The sequence below is a fragment of the Sorghum bicolor genome, chromosome 2, assembly GCF_000003195.3.
Source record: "Sorghum bicolor cultivar BTx623 chromosome 2, Sorghum_bicolor_NCBIv3, whole genome shotgun sequence".
Taxonomy (NCBI): Eukaryota; Viridiplantae; Streptophyta; class Magnoliopsida; order Poales; family Poaceae; genus Sorghum; species Sorghum bicolor.
In genome coordinates this window covers 70140272-70161383 of record NC_012871.2, presented here as the reverse complement: position 1 = coordinate 70161383, position 21112 = coordinate 70140272, and the positions used below count along the sequence as shown (strand labels likewise).

General features: G+C 43.3%; 3 protein-coding genes across 3 annotated transcripts; 1 reads left to right on the top strand and 2 right to left on the bottom strand.

The window, feature by feature from the left end:
• Positions 612-4888, bottom strand: LOC8081730 (putative F-box/LRR-repeat protein At5g02700). Its single transcript, XM_021453604.1, has 3 exons — positions 3872-4888; positions 1579-1755; positions 612-930 (listed from the first exon to the last, which is right to left on the bottom strand). The coding sequence occupies exons 1-3, from the start codon at positions 4886-4888 to the stop codon at positions 643-645; spliced, it is 1482 nt and encodes a 493-aa protein (XP_021309279.1). The 3' UTR covers positions 612-642.
• On the bottom strand, positions 6839-10413 carry LOC8081729 (protein PGR). The gene is made up of 4 exons (XM_002460792.2): positions 9987-10413; positions 8961-9183; positions 7532-7780; positions 6839-7126 (listed from the first exon to the last, which is right to left on the bottom strand). The coding sequence occupies exons 1-4, from the start codon at positions 10265-10267 to the stop codon at positions 6995-6997; spliced, it is 885 nt and encodes a 294-aa protein (XP_002460837.1). The 5' UTR covers positions 10268-10413; the 3' UTR covers positions 6839-6994.
• LOC110432779 lies at positions 20342-21096 on the top strand. The gene is made up of 2 exons (XM_021453603.1): positions 20342-20949; positions 21012-21096. The coding sequence occupies exons 1-2, from the start codon at positions 20342-20344 to the stop codon at positions 21094-21096; spliced, it is 693 nt and encodes a 230-aa protein (XP_021309278.1).

Below are 21112 nucleotides of genomic sequence, written 5' to 3'. Positions count from 1 at the left end.
TCCTCCTCCTCCTCCCCCCTCCTAGATTTGCTTCTTAGGGTTCTGATGGGCTCTTCTTCTTGTCTTCCCAAACTCTGACGACCTTAGAAGGAAAGGAGTTTGGGAGAAGAAGGCCGGCCAGTGGGGAAGCCGACGGGTGGTTTAGAGGCCCTTGCGGCAGTGGAGGCGGTCGGGACAGGGTGGGGGGAGGGGAAGAAGGTGGCGCCACGAGCGAGCTAGGGTTTTGTCAAAGCTCCGCAGTGCAGCCGATGTGGTGAGTGGCGGATCGGTAGAACCACGGTGGCGGGATGGTGGGACCGTGGGAGAAAGAGGATTAATAGTAGAAACACGACAGGAATAAGATGAGTGCGCCTCCCATAAATAAGTGACATTTTAAGGTTTTATTCGATAGCCATTTGGAACTTTTGACATACTCCAAAACAACTATTCTTTTATTATTGAACTATTGATAGATTTTTTTGAGGAAGTGATTGATATTTCCATTATGACTTAAATACAAACTCCTTTTTTGTCAAAATAAGTCGATATCTAAACCACGTACGACACACTCACGAATCATCATAACCATTATACTGAATTCAATACCGAGTTCATAGAAGAAACTTACAGAGAAGTGTTTCATCATCGTCTCCTTTGGCATCATCATCTATGGAATTGCATGGTTTCAAACTCGAGGATGATGCAATGTGGACGTGCCAGACCCCAGAGATGCTTCTGAACCTCCTGACTCAGAGAAACGTCTTTTCTTGTGTGGATGGCCATCCTCCTGAGTTTGATCTTGCACCCAAACAGCAGCTTCAGGAACTCAGTGTCATCCTCAGCTCCGGTGAAACTACTGATCTCTAGCTCCTCTAGCGAATCCAGGGTGACACTGTCAGTTCTCCAGCTTCCAGGTTCCAGACATTTACAATCATGACCACATAGTGATTGCTTCAGGAGAAAACAAACACACACACAACATCGGGGTTAGCTTACAATTCTATACCATGCATAATTTAAGTTCAGCTCTTGAGCAGTATGTTTTAGTTATTTACTATCTCCTATTAATTTTTATTAGTCATTAGATTACCGGAGCATCGTGATTTTTTTCTTGAACACACGGTAGAACTACATATCATTATATATAGTATAAGAAGAAGACTTCATTATATATAGTATAAGAAGAAGACTAGCTAGAGTATCATAATTAGCTGGATGGTACTGTACACAATAACCAGGTATTTGTGCTCTTGCTAGGCCGAAGAAAATTTTGGCTATGACCCAACCCAAATTTCTTACTGGATTGCACTACCAGTTGTATTGATCTACATCTACTACCAGTTTACGAGTCATAACCAGACCTTGTGGCACCAAAAAGTGAAGATAAAAAGATAACAATAAAAATGGAATTGACACCGTGTGTAAGCCACATGATAAAAGTGCAAACTTGATTCCTAACCTTGCTGATGGGGTCAAAATGTTCTCGTCAACTAAAGTATTTAGTGATTTCAGCCAACTGACATATAGAGTTTCCGTAATTATTTATTTGGCAATTAGGACCAGAATCAAATAATGAGAAAATCGATTAGAATGACTCACCCAGGTGTTCACTGGGAGGAGGTCAATCTTAAGCTTTGTTAACCCAGTAAATTTCTTGAGGAGATGCAGCATTGCTGGCCCTAGATGTTGTTTCGTCGATAGCCCTTTCACTTCTAAAACCTTGGTCCTGGTAAGCTCTTCCATACCTTCTACAAATTTTTTGTATCCCTGCACGCCCTGTGAGTAAAAGTAAAAAGAAGTTACTGTTGTAGTCCCATTTGGAGAAAAGGGTATTATAGAAAATTACACAGCCGTTTGGAACATAGCATTCACAAAAGCAAGAAATATATAAAAAAACACACAAGATCTCGGGGTTGCATGAAATTTAAAAACCAACTGGAATTCAAAATGTAAGAAAGTTTCCAACATAGCTTTTAATGCATAACAAGAAAATCACATGAATTTGAAGAGAGAAGTTTTGATGAGGTTTGACCTCATGCTAGTTTCCTTGAAAACTCCTATGGATTCATGCTAGTTTTCCTCATATAGGTTGTAATCTTTTGTTCCAAAGAGGTTAACCGGAGTCTTTTGAAAGTTCTATGATTTTCTTTTGTTTCTAATAAGTACTCCTTACGCCCAATAATATAGCTAGCACTACAGGAAACGGGAGCTTTGCCGAGGGCCCAGCTTTGCCGAGAGCTAGCTCTCGGCAAAGACTGCCTTTGCCGACAGCCAAATAGAACCCTCGGCAAAGAGCCTTTACCGACGGCTTAGCTCTCGGCAAAGCCAGGCCCTCGGCAAAGGCCAGCTTTGCCGAGAGCCTAGCGCTCGGCAAAGATAGGCTCTCGGCAAAGGAGCCGCGCCAGGAAAAGACATCCGTTATCGTCACCTTTGCCGAGAGCCACGCCGTTAGGCTCTCGGCAAAGAGTCCCTTTGCCGACGGCCAGAAATGGCTCTCGGCAAAGAAGAAAGATTTTTTTTGAGTTTTGGACCCAAACTTTTTCTGTAACCCTTGGGCACCTTGGGCAAGTGCGAGCTCTCCACACCCTGGGGGCACTCACCCTGGTCGGCTTGGCCAGATGGGGGCTCGAGACACGACGGAGGCCACGGCGACGACGGGTCGGAGTCACAGCACTAGGGATGAGGCGCTAGCGACTTCGAGCAGTGATATTCATGTGGACTTGTGGTTTATGTTATGAACTTTTGGTTTATGTTGAACTTTATGTTAGATTTGTCATATCTATGTGGATTTGTGATATCTGTAGACTTCGATATGTTTCATGTGTGATATATATGTGGATTGTGATATAGACATGTGGATTTGTGATATATATATATATATATATATATATATACAAAAAAAATTTCCAGCTTTGCCGAGAGCCTGGAAAGTTGGCTCTCGGCAAAGATTTTTTTAAAAAAATAATAAAAAGTCTTTGCCGAGAGCCTTCCACGTGGCTCTCGGCAAAGAATTCTTTGCCGAGAGCCTTCCACGTGGCTCTCGGCAAAGAATTCTTTGCCGAGAGCTTCTTTGCCGAGAGCTCTTTGCCGAGAGCCACGTGGCAGGCTCTCGGCAAAGACTTTGCCGAGGGCTTTTGGGCCTTTGCCGAGGGTTTCCGACTCTCGGCAAAGAAGGCAAATCCAGTAGTGTAGTTCTAGATTTGTCACTAAGTTAAATTACTCCCTCTGATCCAGTTTATGAGATGCTCATGCATATATTATTAACTATTGTAATACAAATCTTGAATGGTTAGATTTGTAATTATCTACACTATCCAATACTCATAAGGTTATACTCATAATATATATAAAAAATTAAATAAAAATCCATCCTTCCAAAGGGGAGCGGCTAATGTGTGCCAGTTAAATTCAGGGCGCGTTTGACAGGGCTCTAGATCCTCGCAGAAATATTTTGGATCAAGCCTCAACAAACATTTCTGATTATAATGAATCAGAATCACTTGAGAGAACTGTTTGGCTGGTAAAACAGATTCCGATTCAAGAAAAATCATATGAATCTGAATACAAACCATTTTAATTTGTTGCACAAAAAATAATTAACTGAAAAAAGAAAAAAAAGAAAATATTTCGGTTCCGAATCATTTGCTAGAAAAGATTGTTTGAATCATGATTGTCATTAGAAATCAAAATGTTTCTTCTATCCAAATGCACCCTCAGTTTGAACAAGCCTATATTTTGGATCCTCCTTTTGGAAGCTTAATGAAGTAACCCAAACTTAGGTTATGTGGATTTTGCGTGGCAACCTCCGATCCTGTTTGCAAACACAAGCTCCAACATACGGTTGAATAATAATCGAAGCCCTGATGATGTTAAGGAAAAAAAACGCACTAACCGGCAACATGGACAGATGGAGGGACATCTCGTCGACGGCATCGAATCGTTGAAACAACGCCGTGTTGGATCTGCAGGTGACTGCTAGCCTGTAGATTTGGCGATCGGCATCCTTGATGCTATGGCGGCTAGGGTCATAGCTGTGATTCCAAATCAGCTCGGCCAGCATGGGAGCGACGATGGTAGCTGCAGCAGATCTGTCTCCACAGTTTTCCAAAGCCAGATAGTATAGGCTTGGTGAAGCAACCACGATACGGGCCTTTTTGCTGATGCCGCTGATTTGTCTGAACACAAGCCGTTGTAGCGACGTGGAGCTGATGGAGATCTGGCCGGCGGCGACGACGACGCCCACGTTGCTCATCTCGAGCTCCCGAAGGCGCGGGCACTGCGTAGACACGAGGTGGCCGACGTCGCCGTGCAACTTGCCTCCGTTGATCCTGAGGGCGCGCAGCGACGTGAACACGCCGGCACTTGGGAGTCGGAGCTGGAAGTTGATCCTGGCGAGCTCGATGCCCGTCGCCCTCTGGTAGATCGGTAGCTTGATCAGCCGCCTACGAATGTTGTGCCCCGTGGAGATCCCTCGTGCGCCGGCGCCGCCGCCGGCGCCCGAGAGGGAGAGGCGGAGCTCGCCGGCGTGGCGCAGCGATGCGAAGCGCAGCCAGTGCGCGATGCGTGGCACTGGGGTTGACGGATCCACGTCGAGGGCGAGGCGGTTCAGCGCGGCGGAGTCAGAGTAGGCGTCGAGGGCGGCGTCGACGGCGTTAGCGGTGGAGGAAAAAGCACCCGGCGGCGCCTTTGGCTCCACGTGGAAAGAGAGCGCCGGGACGCATTTCCACAGGCCGCGCCAGCGGCTGGAGAGGACGCTGGTGCGCGCGGCGGCGGCGGTGGTCGGGAGGCAGGCGAGGATCGCCGCGCCCCAACATATGTATGTCGCTTCCTCTGCTAGCGCACGTGTGCCGAGTAAGGAGGTTGCCACATGTCCACGAGAAAAGAAACAGAATAGAAATAGAAAGTGCATACGTACTTGTTTCAGACGTAAAAGCAAATGGCGTCAGAAATGGAAAGTGTGCATTGATAGCGCGACTGGCGCACACATACTGAACAGTTTTTGGTTCGGTGCCGCCGCCACTAGTAGGCAAGCCGTGTTAACTGCCGCGTCAAGCCCGTTGAGGTCTAAGCACAAATCATGTTTTTTCAATCCTCTATAATGAGTTTAAAGGGGAATAGGGATCTAGTGGAATTGGTCTAAAACGTCAAGGTAGAAGGAAGCGTGATTAGCTATTCGCTTATTGCATAGAGTTCATCATGTAAAAGCAACACTTGTATACTTAAGGGTTTGTTTAGATGCAGTCATGTTCACATGAATCCACGTGTGCTGGATTGGATTGAAGAAAAAATCAATTATTTTTTCATCCAAAGTCCACCCAAACACGTGTTTGGAAAATAGTATCTTTTGCCTCTTGGGTTACCGTTGTGGCTTGATTTTCTTCAAACTTAGAAACCGGACATCTATACTCTGAACTAAAATTCATATAAATTATCTCTTTGCTCTAGAAGTACTTCTCAAGATGGTTTCATCTTTTTGATCTAAAAACATCTTATAAGATTTTTAGACCACAAAAAATATCTCTATAGCTCTAAAGATTTGTTAAAAAAAATCCAAAAGATAAATTGGGAAATGTCAAGCCTAAATAAAATATCAGAACTTGTGAAAGCTTTTTTGAGGCAATACAACACTGGGGCAAATCAATTAACCAAAGGCTCATTGAAAGTATCTCATAAAGTGTGTGGTCTGTCCAAAGACATGTGCTCGTCTACTTCCATGTTAGAATAGACAAAGATTGTAGTTTGGTTAATTTTTCACCCACATCTACTTCTAAACATGTGGATTATTTGAGATATGAGCACATCCAAGCAAGGTCTTGGAAAATAGTATCTTTTACCTCTTGTATTATGTTGCTGTTTATGTTGATTTGTTGTGAGTAAATCACTGTTCATTCGCTGAAAAATACTCAGTATGAGGGTCTTGAAAAATAGTACCTTTTACCTCTTGGGTTACGTTGTGTCTTGATTTTCTTCAAACTTAGAAACCGGACATCTATACTCTGAACTAAAAATCATTTAAAATCTATATTCTGATAAGATTTTTAGACTACAAAAAAATATCTCTGTAGCTGTAAAGATTTGGGAAAAGAATCCAGATCCAGAACTTGTGAAAGCTTTTTTCTTTTGGAAACTGTGAAAGCTTTTTTTTAGGCAATACAGCACTGGGGCGAATTAATTAACCAAATGGTCATTGAAAGTATCTCATAGTGTGGCCTGTCCAAAGGCATCTGCTCCTCTCACAATAGCTGATTAATAATCTCATAGCTGATTAATGATCTCATTGGACCATTCGTTTGGGTTTATCAGCCAAATCTGTCAGCTATTCAGTAATATTTTTTTCTCACAATAAATCAGCTAACAGTACTTTCTATCATGACTTATCAGTCAAACGTGTATGTTGTATCATTGTATGTTGATGTAACGACACATTGTTCAGTGATAAATCCAGAAGTCGCACAGTTCGGTAATAGTGTCCCTGCATAGATAATAAGATCAAGCTACATAATGATTCCATATGCGAAGCGTTCTAAAAAATCAATGTCTTAATGTAAATAAAACTCCCTCGGAACTCCTTTGAGACTTGAAGCTAAAACTCCCCTCAACTCTTCAGAACCTTTTATGTTCTGTTCAGAATATACTTCAGGGCCAGTTTAGAGCGCAAACAAATATTTTTTCATTATATATAATAATTTAATATATGTTGGAATTTAGAAAAAATTCCACATTCCACGAGAGGCATGAAACTAGCTAAAACTCTAAAAACTGGATCCAAAACTGCATCGGTACCATCCGAAAGATTGCCACACCCCTAAAAAAACAGCGGGTAAATCCGTAGGAAGGATAACTTTTTGCAATGGGAATATAAAAAGTTTGCAGTGAACTATTAGTATCAAAGTGGAGGTGAATCAGCCTTTCTGTACCATAATATAAATTCTATCAATACAGAGAAGTTGCAGACCGTTCCATTTCCATATAGTTTCACAAATAGAATGAAGTGAGAAAATTTCACATATAGTTTCTAAAAGATGTAAATGCACACATAAGCTGTAAGCACAGTTGTTAGCAGAACAGACACTGCATTAACAGCATCGTTATCCAGGATAGTCATCCCGGAAATCTTTGTAACCGTGGGACCCCTTTTGCTGACCACCTACAGAGCAACAATAAAATATTATCATATGGAAGTTGCAAGATAATAATTTGCTAAAAAGTCATTAATCTTCAAACAAAGTCAAGCTTGTTAATATATTTTACTGCAAGAGAGACCCCTGCTTGCAGAAGGAGCAAATTCTGGTACCATTCTAAATGATTGTCTATATTTGAAACATCCAAATGTACTCGTTCTGGTCTTGTACAAATATCAGAACAGTTAACAGACGTATAGAAGAAGCCCTATTGATATTCTACTTTGAACATGGTGATGAAATGAACAAATGTTTTTGTGCCCTTTGCAGCTATCACTGACCAAACATCTTCAGGTGTCCTAAAGCCGAGGCTTTCAGAGACTGTTCTTTTCTCCAATAGCATATTACCAAGGTGGCACAGAACAGTTTACCTTCTTCCGAACACTGCAGTACCCACTAAATTGAAGTGTAGCTCCCAGCAATGAATCAATTAGACTCCCAAGCAAACCAGCTGCAGCAGAGATGGGTAGTACTAGGAGCTGCAAGAGGGCCATATCAGACGAACATTCAGCAGTCAAAAGTCCAACAACGACGAAAGTGAGACCAATGATAAGGCCTCCTCCTGTGGCAGCAAGAAGTCCTTGTAAGGTCACTCCACCATTTGTACCCTTCCTGACAGGCTTGTAGAGCAATACTGTTATCAGCTCACAGATAAACACTACAAAAAGAGTAATATTCATTTGAGAATTCACCAGCCCTTCTGGTTACAAAAGTAAGTCATTTTAACCTTCTCAATTTGTTACTAAATGTAAGTCACCCAAGCAATTCGAGGCTCGTTTCTATTTTGTTATTCATTGCTCGCCCAGATAAATTAATACTACCACTATCATTTGTAAAGAACCCATCTTTGACAATGTAGTCTAAATGAAGGGCAACAAAATCATTTATCTACTTTGTTAATCCTTATACACAAATCTAAAATGACTTGCATTTGGAATGCAATGGGGTAAAATCTATACAAGACATGGAAATTAAATAGTAAATATTCTGTCTAATATGTGGAAAACAATAATAGTCATAATCTGTTACATGGTGTAGCCAACATAGTTAGTAACTTAGTATGACAAACAACTGTTCCCCATTAATGCTAATTGTAAATAATCGGTAGTGCCAACACAAAGAAAAGGACTCTCAATACTCATCCATCATAGTACCCTATATTAGATAAGCTTTCCAAAAAAAAAATTTACAGCGAGCTGTTACACCTTAAATTCAACTTCTTTACATAACAGCACATTGGAATTAGTAATATATGGTTGAATGCACAACCCACCAGGGAAAAAATCTGAACATAAAATTAGGGAAGTGGACAAGGTCTGCGTTTTTTGTCCCAGCTTTGCACATCAGGAGAAAGGTTTGACATGATTGTCTACGAAATGCATGCACTGTGCATTTTGTATGTGATAATCTTTGTACTGTATTAGGCCCGGTAGGCATATTGTATGCTTACCTGATGAGGAAGTGATAGTTCTTATGGGTTTGTTTAATGTGATGACAAAGTTCTTATTCTTATATGTTAGTTCAATGCCACAAACAATTTGGATATGGCTAGAAGGGTAGCAAGCCCATGACTTTGGAGTTTGGACATTTCAGATCATTTGACCAGAAATCAAATATGGTGGCTCTGTCCAGTCAAATTGGAGGTGCACAAGCCATGCACAATTGGTTTGACAGTTGAGGAAAAGCAGCAAGATTTTGCAGCCTGGCATGAACTACATATACAATCATGACTAAAGATAACACAAGGACAACATTATTACGTAACACAGTATATCTTGTCACATGGAAAAGAACACTTACCTTAAGGGTTGTAATAAGCCTTGGTTGTTCATTACTAAGCACACCGATTTCAGATGACCAAGTATCTCCATTGCAGCAACAGTAGTGGCCAATGATACCACCTATAATACCAGTTATAAGCTTTGAACCATTTGAGTCCAAACACTGATCTTGCCCTCCAGTCAATAGTGCAAATATCACAACCAGTACAGTGGCAATTGTGCTATTTGCTAGAACTTGGATCCTTTAAGATGTAAAGAGATAGTAAGATACACCAGCAAGGTTAATTTGACAAAACTGCAGCTGCTGTGATATATCTTTTATGAAGTCTGGTGACATTCACAGGCCAAACAATCACTTGTATGATTGAGAAAAGAAAGAAGAGGTTCACAAGGTGTTTTTAACTTGCGTCGTGTGTTTTTTTTTTTTTTTTTGAAAGAAACTAGAGGGGTTTGCACCCCTACAGCAATTGAATTAAGAAAGGCAGGCAGTACAGTTACAAAGCAACTAAAAAGACTAAAAGAAACTAAACTAACTAACTAGGAAGAACACAGTGTATGTTTTTTGAATTGAGCAAAGAATGTTACCAATAAGAGAATAATTTGAAGAAAACAGATTAAGCAACACATAATGCAATTTCATCATAGCAATTAGACATGTAAGACCTGCAGGGAAGTTCCGTAGAATTTATAACATTTTGGCTTATGGAGCTGCAATTACTGTTCCACTGTATGCATGCTGACAAACAGCATAAAGTGCTAACTCTGAACAAATATAGTAGGTACTACTTGGCAAACACTCATACCAGGCCCTCCCCCTCTCTGCATCGTTGTGAGTTGAACACTGGATGTCCCTTTTTTTTACTAGTAGTCACTACTATACTTGGAATTGTTGTGGCCACGTTACAAGGAAATGGTGAGACAGACACAGACAGAGAAAGGACCTGTCTGATTTATGACAGGTGATAGCCCAGCTCGGACGCAAAACAGAGAGCAGATAATTTTGGGTGAAATTCGCAAATTCCCCAAAAGAAATAGTGTGGATTACCAGTTGCGCTGCCCGCCCTCCTTGAAATCCTCTTCGACGCGGCGCTTCCGGTCCTCCCCGATCTTGGTTACCTTGGATGAGGAGAAGAAGAAGGCCAGCAGCAGCGCCCCGTACCTGTAGCCGCAGGCGATGTGGACCGCCATGACGACGAAGCCGGCGGCCCCGCCCGAGGCGTCCAGGGAGCGGCGGCGGACCGCGCGCGCGGCGATGACGGCCGCCAGAGCCGCGCCGACGGCCGACCGGACCGCGAGGGGGGAGGCGAAGGCGGTGGGGATAGCCATGGCGGGACGAGCGCGCCGGTACCGCTTGGGGTCAGCAGCAGTCAGCCGCGGTTCGCAGCCGGAGCCGCCGGTGGAGCGAGTTTGTAGGGGAGTTTGGGTGCGAAGCCGGAGTTCAGCTCACTCTGCTGTCCGTTCGGCGTTTTCACGTGCCAAATCACGTGGGAGACAAATAAATGGAGCTCCATCAGCCTACAAATCTCTACCTCTACTCTAATATGTTTTATCTCTACGGTCTTGTTTATTTGCAAAATATTTTGTAAAATATGAATATTACCAATTTTATTTCTATTTAACAAATATTGTCCAATCATAAACTAACTAAGCTCAAAAAATTCGTTTCGTTAATTCCGACCAAACTGTGTAATTAGTTTTTATTTTCGTCTATATTTAATATTTCATGCATACGTCTAAAAGTTCGATGTGACGGAAAATCTGAAAAATTTTGCAAAATTTTTTTTGAACTAAACAATACGTCTACCACATATACTGTATCAATGTAAACATTTTTAAAGCCACATCAAAAAAATATCTACTACAGTCCTGAACTCTTCTAAATGCACCCATAAAAAATAATCTCTACCGCAATAAAGGGGTGTTTGGAAGTTGGGACTATTCTACTCTATTTTTTCAGCTTTGATTCATGTTTTTTTTAGCCAGATAGTTTTATCTCTACGCACTCTGATTAAGGAAAAAAGTAGAGTTATAAGAGCACCTAAAAAAAGTACTTCATAAACTTCAAATTTTTATGGAGCTACTCCACATTAAGTTTATAGAATAGTCCCATACACCCCCTAATACACCGATATAAACTTCTTTAAAGTCACACTAAAAAAGTATCCGCACCAATATAAACTTCTCTAAAGTCCGGAAGACATGAAGAGCTGCCATGGTCTTGATGCGGACAATGAATGCTACCTTTGCGACCAAGACCCGGAGACCATCGACCACATCATCACCATGACACATCTTGTGGCCCACTTTGACGGTGCTAGGGACCGGTGCCGCTCAGGTGGGGGGTGGGGCTCCATCACCGACTGGTGGAAGCAGTGGAGACAGAGATGGCATGGAGAGAAAAAGAAGGGCGCTGACACCCTCTTCACCCTCATGGCATGTGAGCTGTAGAAAGAAAGGAATGCAAGATTATTCCGAAATGAAACGGCCACCAGAGCGCAACTACTCACAAGATCAAGCAAATCGCCGACGTTTAGATAGAGGCGGGAGCGCACCACCTAAGAGAATTAGTCCGCGAGTAATCATAATGTGTAATCAGGCTAGAAAGGTTGTGTCTTTTGTATACTTTTTCATCCCTAGCGTGTCCGTATATGTTATAAAAATATCTTCTTCTTAAATCACAAATCTTTTATATATTCGAGAAAAAACTCACTCATATAAAACGAACCAAATTGCTCGGACTCCTTCCCCCAGGCGTGACTCCGACTCCTCTCCCCCATGGCCCCACGCGTGACTCGTCTCCTTCACGCGCGACTCCTCTCCCCAACTCGTGACGCACGCGAACAGAAGTATCTGTATTGTACATGTATGTGTCTGTATTTGTACTCCTGTTTTTCTTAACTTGAAGAGCCCCGCTAATTAGCGAACGAAGAGCCCCGCTAAGCATGAGGAGAAAGACCGATGCCAAGCAGGGAGCCCACGTGCATATTTGCGCACTAGACAGAGAGATATGCCAAGTTAGAAAAGATGGGGAATTGAAATGTCAAACTATTGGAGAGGGTTTTTCTCATTTTGCTAAAAAAATTTATGGATGAGATCGCGGAAGTCATTTGCCAAAATGTTAGAGATGCTCTAAATAATCATCCAAATATAGTCTTCTTCTATTCCGGATTATTCGCTAAGCAAAAATAGAAGACGAGAATGGCTCTCTAGAGTGTGCATAAGAGATACACTAGTTGTTGGAGAGTGAAAATATACAGAAAACGATTTTTATACAAATGACTGTCCAAATAATGATTTAATGAGTGAAATTTAGAAAGGTTATTAGAGATGCTCTAAATCTGCAGTTACTTGGGTAAGTCAGGTGTTCCTCTGTATTTTCTCTCTATATCACTCCCCTGTTATTGTGCAACATTATAGGATTAGACCTTTCTCTGGTAAATCATTTAGTTGTGCCTTCATATTTTCTGTAGAAAGTATAATTAACTGCTTACCTGTTGTCTTTTTATTCAAACTGGAGAAGTTTCAACGATTATCCTGATAGTTTTTTATCCTATTTTGTTGTGAGGCAAGGTGGTTGGGATGGGATGGATTCTTCTTCGTTCGTTGCATCATTCCAATGGCCTTTTTAACTGGGTTTTTATGCTTGATGAGTTAGGTTTTTACAAAAGTAAGTTTGAGGTAGTGAGGTGTTCCAATTGGAGGTCAACTGTGGATGCAGATAACTGACATGAGCGCACCGTGATTTCGAATCGCGATTGGAGGTACCAGCTTCAAAGGTAATCACTAATTTTCTACTATGACTGTCACCACTATTTTTTGTTGATTGTCATCAATAATTTCTTGGAATTTTTTATTGCATCTTTTCTGCCTAGGAGATTTATGATTGTTTGTTTTTTTAAATCCAGATAACAGACCAACACTCATGGTGAACAGAAGACTGCTTTCCTTGCGCCTGCATCTTTTCTACCTAGGAGATTTAAGAATAAGGGCCCCCTTAAAATGTAGACGCCCTTACTTTTTGTCTAAAGCCTTTAAGCTTGTCGTTCTTAGTTTAACTTAAGAACTGAGATTTTTTGTTTTATAGCTGACTAAATAGCTGTAGTGAATGACGTACTAGCGCTTGTTGTCCTAAATAGCTGTAGTGAATGACGTACTAGCGCTTGTTTAGGACAAATTTCTATAATATACTGAAAATTATCTAATGAATTGGAATCTCTCTTAACTGTTTTGTTGTACTCTATTTATGTGACGAAATGCCACTGTTGTTTCCCTCAAATGAAGTCGTGGCGTTAGTACAGACACTATACTAGTTCCTATAATGATTCTGCTAATGCTCAATGTGTAACTGTGTATTCTGTACTTCAATTCAGACATTAGTTTATCCTTTGGTTTTGACCGTGGTTCAGATCAAATCATTGTATTATATACTTCATCTAGAAAAAGATATTTCTGCTTGCGCTTAGTTTGTGCATATGCCCATCAATATAGTGCTTTCTCAATATGTTATCAATTATCACACCCGAAGTGGAGGCCATTAGAGGCACAAGCACATGACAAATAAAATGTACTACTAAATAGTTATGAGAGAGAGAAGAAGAAGGAAGAACTCATACAAAGCACTACTGAAAGGGAGTTCCTTGGCAACACATAAAAGACACTAAAATACAATATCCACCAACTTTGTTGTTGTATGTTTTCTTTTGTAATGTAACTAACTAATGCATAGGCTACAAAATCTCCGTAGATTGATCATCATAATTCACCGCTTCAAAGCGGCGAATCCCTTCAGTCAGTGGTCCCGGCAGGCCTGTGTGGACTTCACATGATTACAAGTTTGCCATTGGGAACACAAATGTTGTGTAACCCCTCCTGTATATACTTCTTGTGTTTGTTTTCTATGAGGGTAAGAGTGACCTTGTTCTAAAAGGTTGCACTATATTGACACAATAGCCTAACGAATTCCACATCGCTTTGGCGTCGCCTAATTGTCAAGGCGCTCCAGGCGAGACGTTTTGGCATACGACTCGCCTTAGATTGGTATGGCGTCCACCTTATGAGCATGGCGTCCGAAAAACGTCAACTTGGACGTCCCACGAGGAAGGCGAGCGCCATACGGGGTATGTTCTGTGCGGGGCGGCGAGAAACATGGGAGATCGTGGGAGAAAGGAGTAAACACGCCGGAAAGCTAGTCGCGCGCGCAGAGACAGAGGGAGGGGTGCGCAGGAGAATTAGGCGCGCTGGAGAGAAGAGCGCTGGAGAAATCAGAGAGGAGCGCTCGCGGGGAAGACAGACCTACCTGCTCGCTCGTGTTTCGCCCGCGCTACTAGGAGAAGCTGCTGTTGTCGAGCCTCTGCCTGAAGCAAAGGCTCCGCCTTCCCCTCCCATCTTCCCCATCCGCGCGAGGAGCACTCATCAGCGGGTTGATGTTTCCCCGCTTGTCTCCTCTAGTCGTCCTCCATCTGCGCGAGGAGCAGCCACTGGCGGGCTGCTGTTTCCCCACTGCCTTTTTGGTCCTCCATCGCCTCCTCCAGTCTTCTCTCGAGCAGGAAGCCGCCTCCTCCAGTCTTCCCTCGATCAGATTAAGTAGAATAGTGGGATGCTATGTTTTTCTCTACTTGCCTGTAGCCTCTTGTCTCGAGTAGAATAGTGGGATGCCGATTTGTTTATATTTTCTTTGCTTGGTGCTCAGTGCTTATTGCTTAGTGCTTAGCCTCTTTTTGGACAACAATTTGTTTTTATATTAGATGCACACTTGGGACTACAGACTGCAGGGGAGAAGACAACACCAAGATATGACATGCTTCCAATTCTATAGTCTGTATCGCCTTGCCTTACGCCTTACTCGCTTAAGCGTAAGGTGGTAGTCTGTCGCCACGCCTCGCTTTATCGCCTTAAAAACATTGAATCCAAGGCAATGTCGTCATCCCCATGTCCTAGTGGCATTCCCATGGTATGCATCCACATTTACCCTGAAAGAAAATAAAAAAGTTGACATATAAATTGGATCTTACACATGTGAATGAACTATTTATATTTTTATTATCGCAGACTTAGACCTCACAAATCATGTGTGATGTTAGTTCGCAGCACTCTCCCTAGAAGAAAAATTGTGTGAAACTCATGCTCAAATTTCCCCACTTATATAATGTCATTCTAGTTTTAATCTGCATCATTTTTTGGTGTTATCGATCCATAGAAATTGGCATTAAAAATGGTAAAATTGCACACTGAAGACACAACGCCAAGCAAAACAATCCACCATAATTAATCTTTTTGACACCAGAACATTTGTTAAGAAGATGTAGCAATGCTGGCCTAATGCTAATGGCATATCCCCAGTCAAGGCGAATCTCATCTGACCACAGCGGCGGCGAGCAGGTGGAAGAAGAACCGAAGCGGGAGCATGTCGACGTCGAGCGTACGTGATCGTTGGCCCTCTCGCACGGTACGTGTGGAACCACGATCTCGCCGCTCTTGACGGCCGCCGGAGCTCGCCGGCGACGCGCTGCGAGGCGAACAGGCAGCAGCCACGGAGCAGCCTTTTCCCCTCCACCGTCCACGGCCACGGGGGATTGTGGAGCCCAGCGCGGCAGCAGCGGGACCTCGAGGAGTGTGCGCGGCCACGGCGGCATCTACACGCTCGTGCGCTCGTACCCGTGCCGAGATGATCGCGTTCGGCCGTATTCGTAGCGGAAGGAGAGCACGGGGAGGTGCGGTCGTACGTGGTGTCTGCGACGCGAACCAGGATGCACGGGCGCTATAGTATCGATTTTATAAAAAATTTTGGAACTAATCAAGGCCTGGCACGGCTCTTGTGCTGCGAGCCTGCAACTGAAAAGACCGGGCGCTGGGTTGGTTGGCCCATGAATTCAGCCTGTTGGGTCTCTGTTTGGTTTCTGGTCCTCATATAGCAAAGACAAAGTTTGACCTTAGCCAAAATTTAACTTGTCTTTTTTTTTCTTTGGTGGTCAAAATTCAGTCTTCATGTGGTGGCCTGGCCAAAGCCAAAATTAAGTCAAACCAAGATCAGGCCAAACCAAAATGCAAAAGGATTGGGGTTTGAAGTAGGGAGTTGTTGTTTCCATCAAAAAAAAATAGGGAGTTGTTGGAGAGCAGTTTTTTTTTTCAATTTTACTAAGAAGTTTAGATTAGGAGTGGGTTTTGGAAGCTCTTGGAGATGCTCTATACCTCATTTATCTTAAGCTAAACATGTAAATTAGGTATAAGATGGTGAGGTAGAGTCTCTAGTTTCTATGGATTGCAAAGTTTGTAGGGACACGAATCCTTTCAAATCCTGCAAATATAGCTCCAAAACTGCATGATAATTGATAAAAAGGAACAACCATGGAATGGTACACGAGCAAATATCCCCTCCAAAAGGTAGCCTAAGCACACAGAAGTCAATAGTAACATTAAGTCATCACTAATTACCGTGACAATCGACAGAGGACAAAAGAAACACTCTTGTATTTGACCAGCAAACAGAAATGGACTTCCAAACCTAAGGCCTTGTTTAGTTCGCAAAATTTTAGTTTTTTTGGCTACTGTAGCACTTTCGTTTTTATTTGACAAACATTGTTCATCACGGAGTAACTAGACTCAAAAGATTCATCTCACAAATTTCAGATAAACTGTGTAATTAGTTTTTATTTTTATCTTTATTTAATGCTCCATGCATGCGACCAAAGATTTGATGTGACGGGGAATCTTGAAAATTTTTGCGAACTAAACAAGGCCTAAATCTAAAAAGAGCAGGACCAAGTCTTTGTGCACAGAATTATCGGCCTATATCTTCATGCAGGACTAGCTGACAGACTCCCTCAACTAATACCAATCATGATCTTTGCACTGGCAGACATCCCTCTTATGCGACGAAGGACCACCCGTCTCAAGTGTGGTACTTGGGGGTGAGAACATCTGGATCTTCTTGTATACTTCCTCACTTAAAGAGACATCGTCAGCCACATTGATTACCATCTTTTTAAGTGTCTCCTTGCACATGAATATCAGCTTCACCAGGTCTACGTCTTCGTCGGATCCTGTGAAGAAATGGAATTCTACCTCCTCAAGGAAATCGAGGGCCACGTTGTCGGTCCTCAGCATCTCTTGTTGAACACAAGAGCAACCAAATAGTTTGCACAGTGACACCTGATCAATAGAACAGCTCAGTCTATGGCGCATGCTCAACTCAAACAACCATACAAATGTAACATGTGTCCAGGAAATAGATATACCATGAATAATTCATATTAAAGAAAAGCTTACCTTTGGTGCATCTTGGTGGATCAACTCAATCTCCAACTTGGTAATGCCATCACATTTCCTGAGGAGACGCAGCAAGCTGGACTCAATAGAATGTGCAAGTACTTTTAGCCCCACTGTTAGAGCTTTGCTCTTGGGAAGCTTACTTGTATTCTCCAGGAATATACGGTATGCATCTGGGAACTGTCAATATAAGAACAGTGGATAAAGCTCCAGCATGAAGAGAAAAATCCATTCCCTAGAACAGATATATCATGATACAATAAAACAAGACATTATGCTTTAATTTCATCTCATGTTGCAATTCTAGCTAGTCTACCACTACAATCTGCGTCAACACAGCTCCATATGTAAAAAAGAAAAGGTTAATTGACATTGACTATTTCTTAATTATATATATATATATATATATATGGTTAGTTGTTGGCCTAGAGATCAATTATTTTCTTGAGAAAACTGTTAAAACCCTCCTGCAAATCGTTTGGAAAACAATGTCGTCAAGGGAATATGAAAGTCTTCTGGAAACAATAACTGGGAAAAGTATTGAGCTTGTAAAGTGAATAGCAGAGTAAGTAATTAATTAAGTGAGGTTATCAGTTTTAACTTTATTAGATTAGATGATTTGGTACATATACTCTGTATGTTCCGAATGGTAACTCGTTTTAACTTTGTCCTATATAAGTCGAACTTTTGATAAAGTTTACAGAGAAAATATGTTGTAGCAAATAAGTGCAGCAACAAAATTATTCCATGGTATATCTAATTAATCTTGTTTGATTTTGTAGTTAAAGCTGAACAACTTGCAGTTTGAAACGGAAGGAATACATTATATCAGCTTGTGAAGTGACATGTACAAGCAACTTGTCAGACTGGCTAAATATTGACAAATCAATTGTACATATATGTGTTGTATATATATATATATATATATATATATATATATATATATATGCTAGGAGTCGAGTGCACGTTTCCAAAATAATTATTGCATGGCAGCCTGGCACACATCTTCAGCTGCAGAATCAACCAAAAAGAGGAACTCACCGGTGGAATGACGAGGTGTAGGCTCAGTTCATCCGCAGCATCGAACCGCTCCAGCAGTGGCGGCATCGGAGTCGACTGCGTCACCGCCAGCCTGCGGAGACGGCGGCCGGTCTGTGTGATGCGGTGCCGCGCCGGGTCGTAACCGTCGTCCCATTCTACCTCTCCGCCACGATAGGAGCGGCGATGCGCACCTCCTCATAATTGCATCCGTGCACCTGCAGCCACTCCATGTTAGGTTGATCTCAGGCCCAGCCCAACGGCTGGGGCCTCTTACCTCCTGGATCGCGCCCTGATCGGGGGCGTCCAACCGATCCATGGTTGGTGGGCCCCCGACGCGCTGCGCTATATAAACAGGAGTGGGGGCCGCAGGCATGTGACACAAGGTTCGCCGTGCACACACCCCACTCGACAAACCCTAGGCCATCCGATCAGGCTTGCGCAGTGGCGTCGGGAAGCACCACTGCGCCACTCTCCCACCCCGCCGTCGTCGGTCAGTGCCGGTGGAGGCCCGAAGGACGACGGGATCTACTTCGTCACCGCGTCAACGCCCTCAACATGGACGCCACCGGATCCGCTCTCGCCGGGAACGCCGATGGTCGAACCCTAACCTCTCTTTCTACTCAGTTGTAATAGATCTAGAGTATGTGCATATATGTGTCACTGTCTATATATTGTTTTTGTATCCCGAATTCCCATACGTTCTATTGCTAGTAGATCCTGCTAGAGTTCTATCAATGGTATCAGCCGATCTAGTAACTAGATCGGGGTTTTCGGGTTTACAGCAAGAAGAAGGAGGGGATTCTCGAAACCCTAATCCTAACTCAGTCAAAACCGAGACCACCCTAACCCTAACGCCCAGATCCAAACAGGCACAAATCGGGGAAAGGGACACCTAACCCCAGTAAACACAAGAAACATAGCAGAGAAATCCAGATCGAAGAAAGAAAATAAAAACGGCCGGGGACACCACGCTAACGCGCGGCTCTCCGTGGCCGGCCAAGCGAGGCACCGCGCACGAAGCCGCTCGACGGCGGCGCGCTCCGCACAGGGCGAGCGCGCACACCGGCGAGGGGGCTCGGGGCGGCGCCGTTCGGCCGCCAAGGCCCGTGCAGTGCGGCTCCACTGCTGCTCGGCGCGGTGTGGCCTGGAGAAGACACGGGAACAAGGCGACGGCGCCTCCCTGTGCGCCGCACGGCGCAAGACGGAGCAAGAGCGCCGGCGGCGGCTCCCTGCTGACCGGCGCGCTGAGCAAGGAAGCAGAGAGCAAGAGTTAGGGTTTTGGGGAGAGGCGGCGGCGGCCAGCCCTTTTATTTGCGCGAATTCCACGCTGAGCCGTCGGATCTGATCCAACGGCCAGGATTCCCTGGACCGACTTTGAGCCCAGGCGGGAGGGCGCCCTGGGCCGCTTTGCGCGAGCTGGCCCAGGTTGCGGCCTGCTCAGTGCCCGCGCCGATGGGAGGCATAGACGTGGGCCAAATTCGGCCTAACTGGGCCGCGAGCCTCCAGTCAGCGAAGAAAAAAAAAAACAGGCAGCCCTGGGCACTGCGTTGCGCACTGCTGGGCCGAAAGTGGCCGTGGGCCATTGTGTTCGCCCTGGTCCAACAAGCACAGAAATTCTTTTGTTATATTCTATTTGTTTTTCAGAAGCATTTAAATATTCGTTTTGCTCAGTTTTAAATTCTATTTAATTTGCACCAACGTGTATATTAATTAGAAAGCACAGTCAGCTAGTTATGCTTCTGAAAATAGCAAGTAAATTAATGTTTTTCCGCTGCGCAAGTTATTATTTCGTTCTCATATTAAATTGAACCAACGAGATATTTAATTTGAGACATGAGTTTTAAAGCCCAGTATTTTTGTGATATTGTTATTTTTTGACCAACGTTAATAATAACAATATTGCAAATTTCAAGTTCTATTTTTATGCTTTTATTCTATTCTGCCCAACGGTGATTAGAATTTATGTACAGAGTTAATTTTTTTTGTATATCTTGATTTTGACCAACGTTAAATTAAGATATGCAATTAATTTCCCTAGATGTTGATGTTCTCACTATTTTCTCATATTTAATTTCAGACCAAGCACTCAATGCGATGCACTTCATTAGTGCAATCCCAAAGCTGACGGGGCAGAACTATGTTCTGTGGCGCGAGGAACTTGATGCAGCTCTAGCACTTGCTGAGATAGATTTGGCTCTTCAGGAGCCAAAGCCCACTGAGCCAGAGGAGCCCGAAAGGGCTCAGAATGAGACCGATGAAGCTTTTGCTAATCGGAAGCGAGACTTTGCTCCCATCAGAGCAAAGTATGATCTTGAGAAGTACAAGTGGGAAAAGTCAAACCGCAAGTGCAAGATTGTCATCAAGAAAACCATCACAGAGGGCCTAAGAGGTGCAATCCCAGAATGTGACACAGCAAAAGAATATCTTGAGAAAGTGAAGAATCAGTTCACTGGTTCCACCAAAGCTCATGCTTCCACCCTGATCCAGAAACTCACTAACATGAGGTTCACAGGGGGGAGTGTGAGAGAGCACATTCTGAGCATGAGCACCATGGCAGCCAAGTTAGAGAAGCTAAAGATGCCCCTCGCTGATGGTTTCCTCATTCACCTAGCTCTAAACTCACTTCCTAAAGAGTATGAGACATTTGTTGTTAACTACAACACACAGCCAGAGGAGTGGGATTTAGAGAAGGTGATTGCTATGTGTGTGCAAGAGGAAGAAAGGCTCAAGAATGCAAATGGTGGTTCTGTGAACTTTGTGAAAGGAAAGAACAAGAAGCCATTCTACAACAAGAAAGCTCCAGATGCCTCCACCTCCCAGAACAAGGGAGGAAGCTCTTCACAGCCTAAAGCACAGCCAAAGCAA

What these genes read in the sequence shown, in the direction of transcription:
- LOC8081729 (XM_002460792.2), bottom strand. Translation starts at nt 10,267, where the DNA reads ATGGCTATCCCCACCGCCTTCGCCTCCCCCCTCGCGGTCCGGTCGGCC. An exon ending in GAGGGCGGGCAGCGCAACTG is followed by an intron (nt 9,184 to 9,986) that starts GTAATCCACACT and finishes TACATCTTAAAG; the next exon opens with GATCCAAGTTCTAGCAAATA. An exon ending in GGCTTATTACAACCCTTAAG is followed by an intron (nt 7,781 to 8,960) that starts GTAAGTGTTCTT and finishes TTGCTCTACAAG; the next exon opens with CCTGTCAGGAAGGGTACAAA.
- LOC8081730 (XM_021453604.1), bottom strand. Translation starts at nt 4,888, where the DNA reads ATGCACTTTCTATTTCTATTCTGTTTCTTTTCTCGTGGACATGTGGCA. An exon ending in TCCATCTGTCCATGTTGCCG is followed by an intron (nt 1,756 to 3,871) that starts GTTAGTGCGTTT and finishes TTTTACTCACAG; the next exon opens with GGCGTGCAGGGATACAAAAA. An exon ending in TCCTCCCAGTGAACACCTGG is followed by an intron (nt 931 to 1,578) that starts GTGAGTCATTCT and finishes TTTCTCCTGAAG; the next exon opens with CAATCACTATGTGGTCATGA.
- LOC110432779 (XM_021453603.1), top strand. Translation starts at nt 20,342, where the DNA reads ATGCACTTCATTAGTGCAATCCCAAAGCTGACGGGGCAGAACTATGTT. An exon ending in TTAGAGAAGGTGATTGCTAT is followed by an intron (nt 20,950 to 21,011) that starts GTGTGTGCAAGA and finishes ACTTTGTGAAAG; the next exon opens with GAAAGAACAAGAAGCCATTC.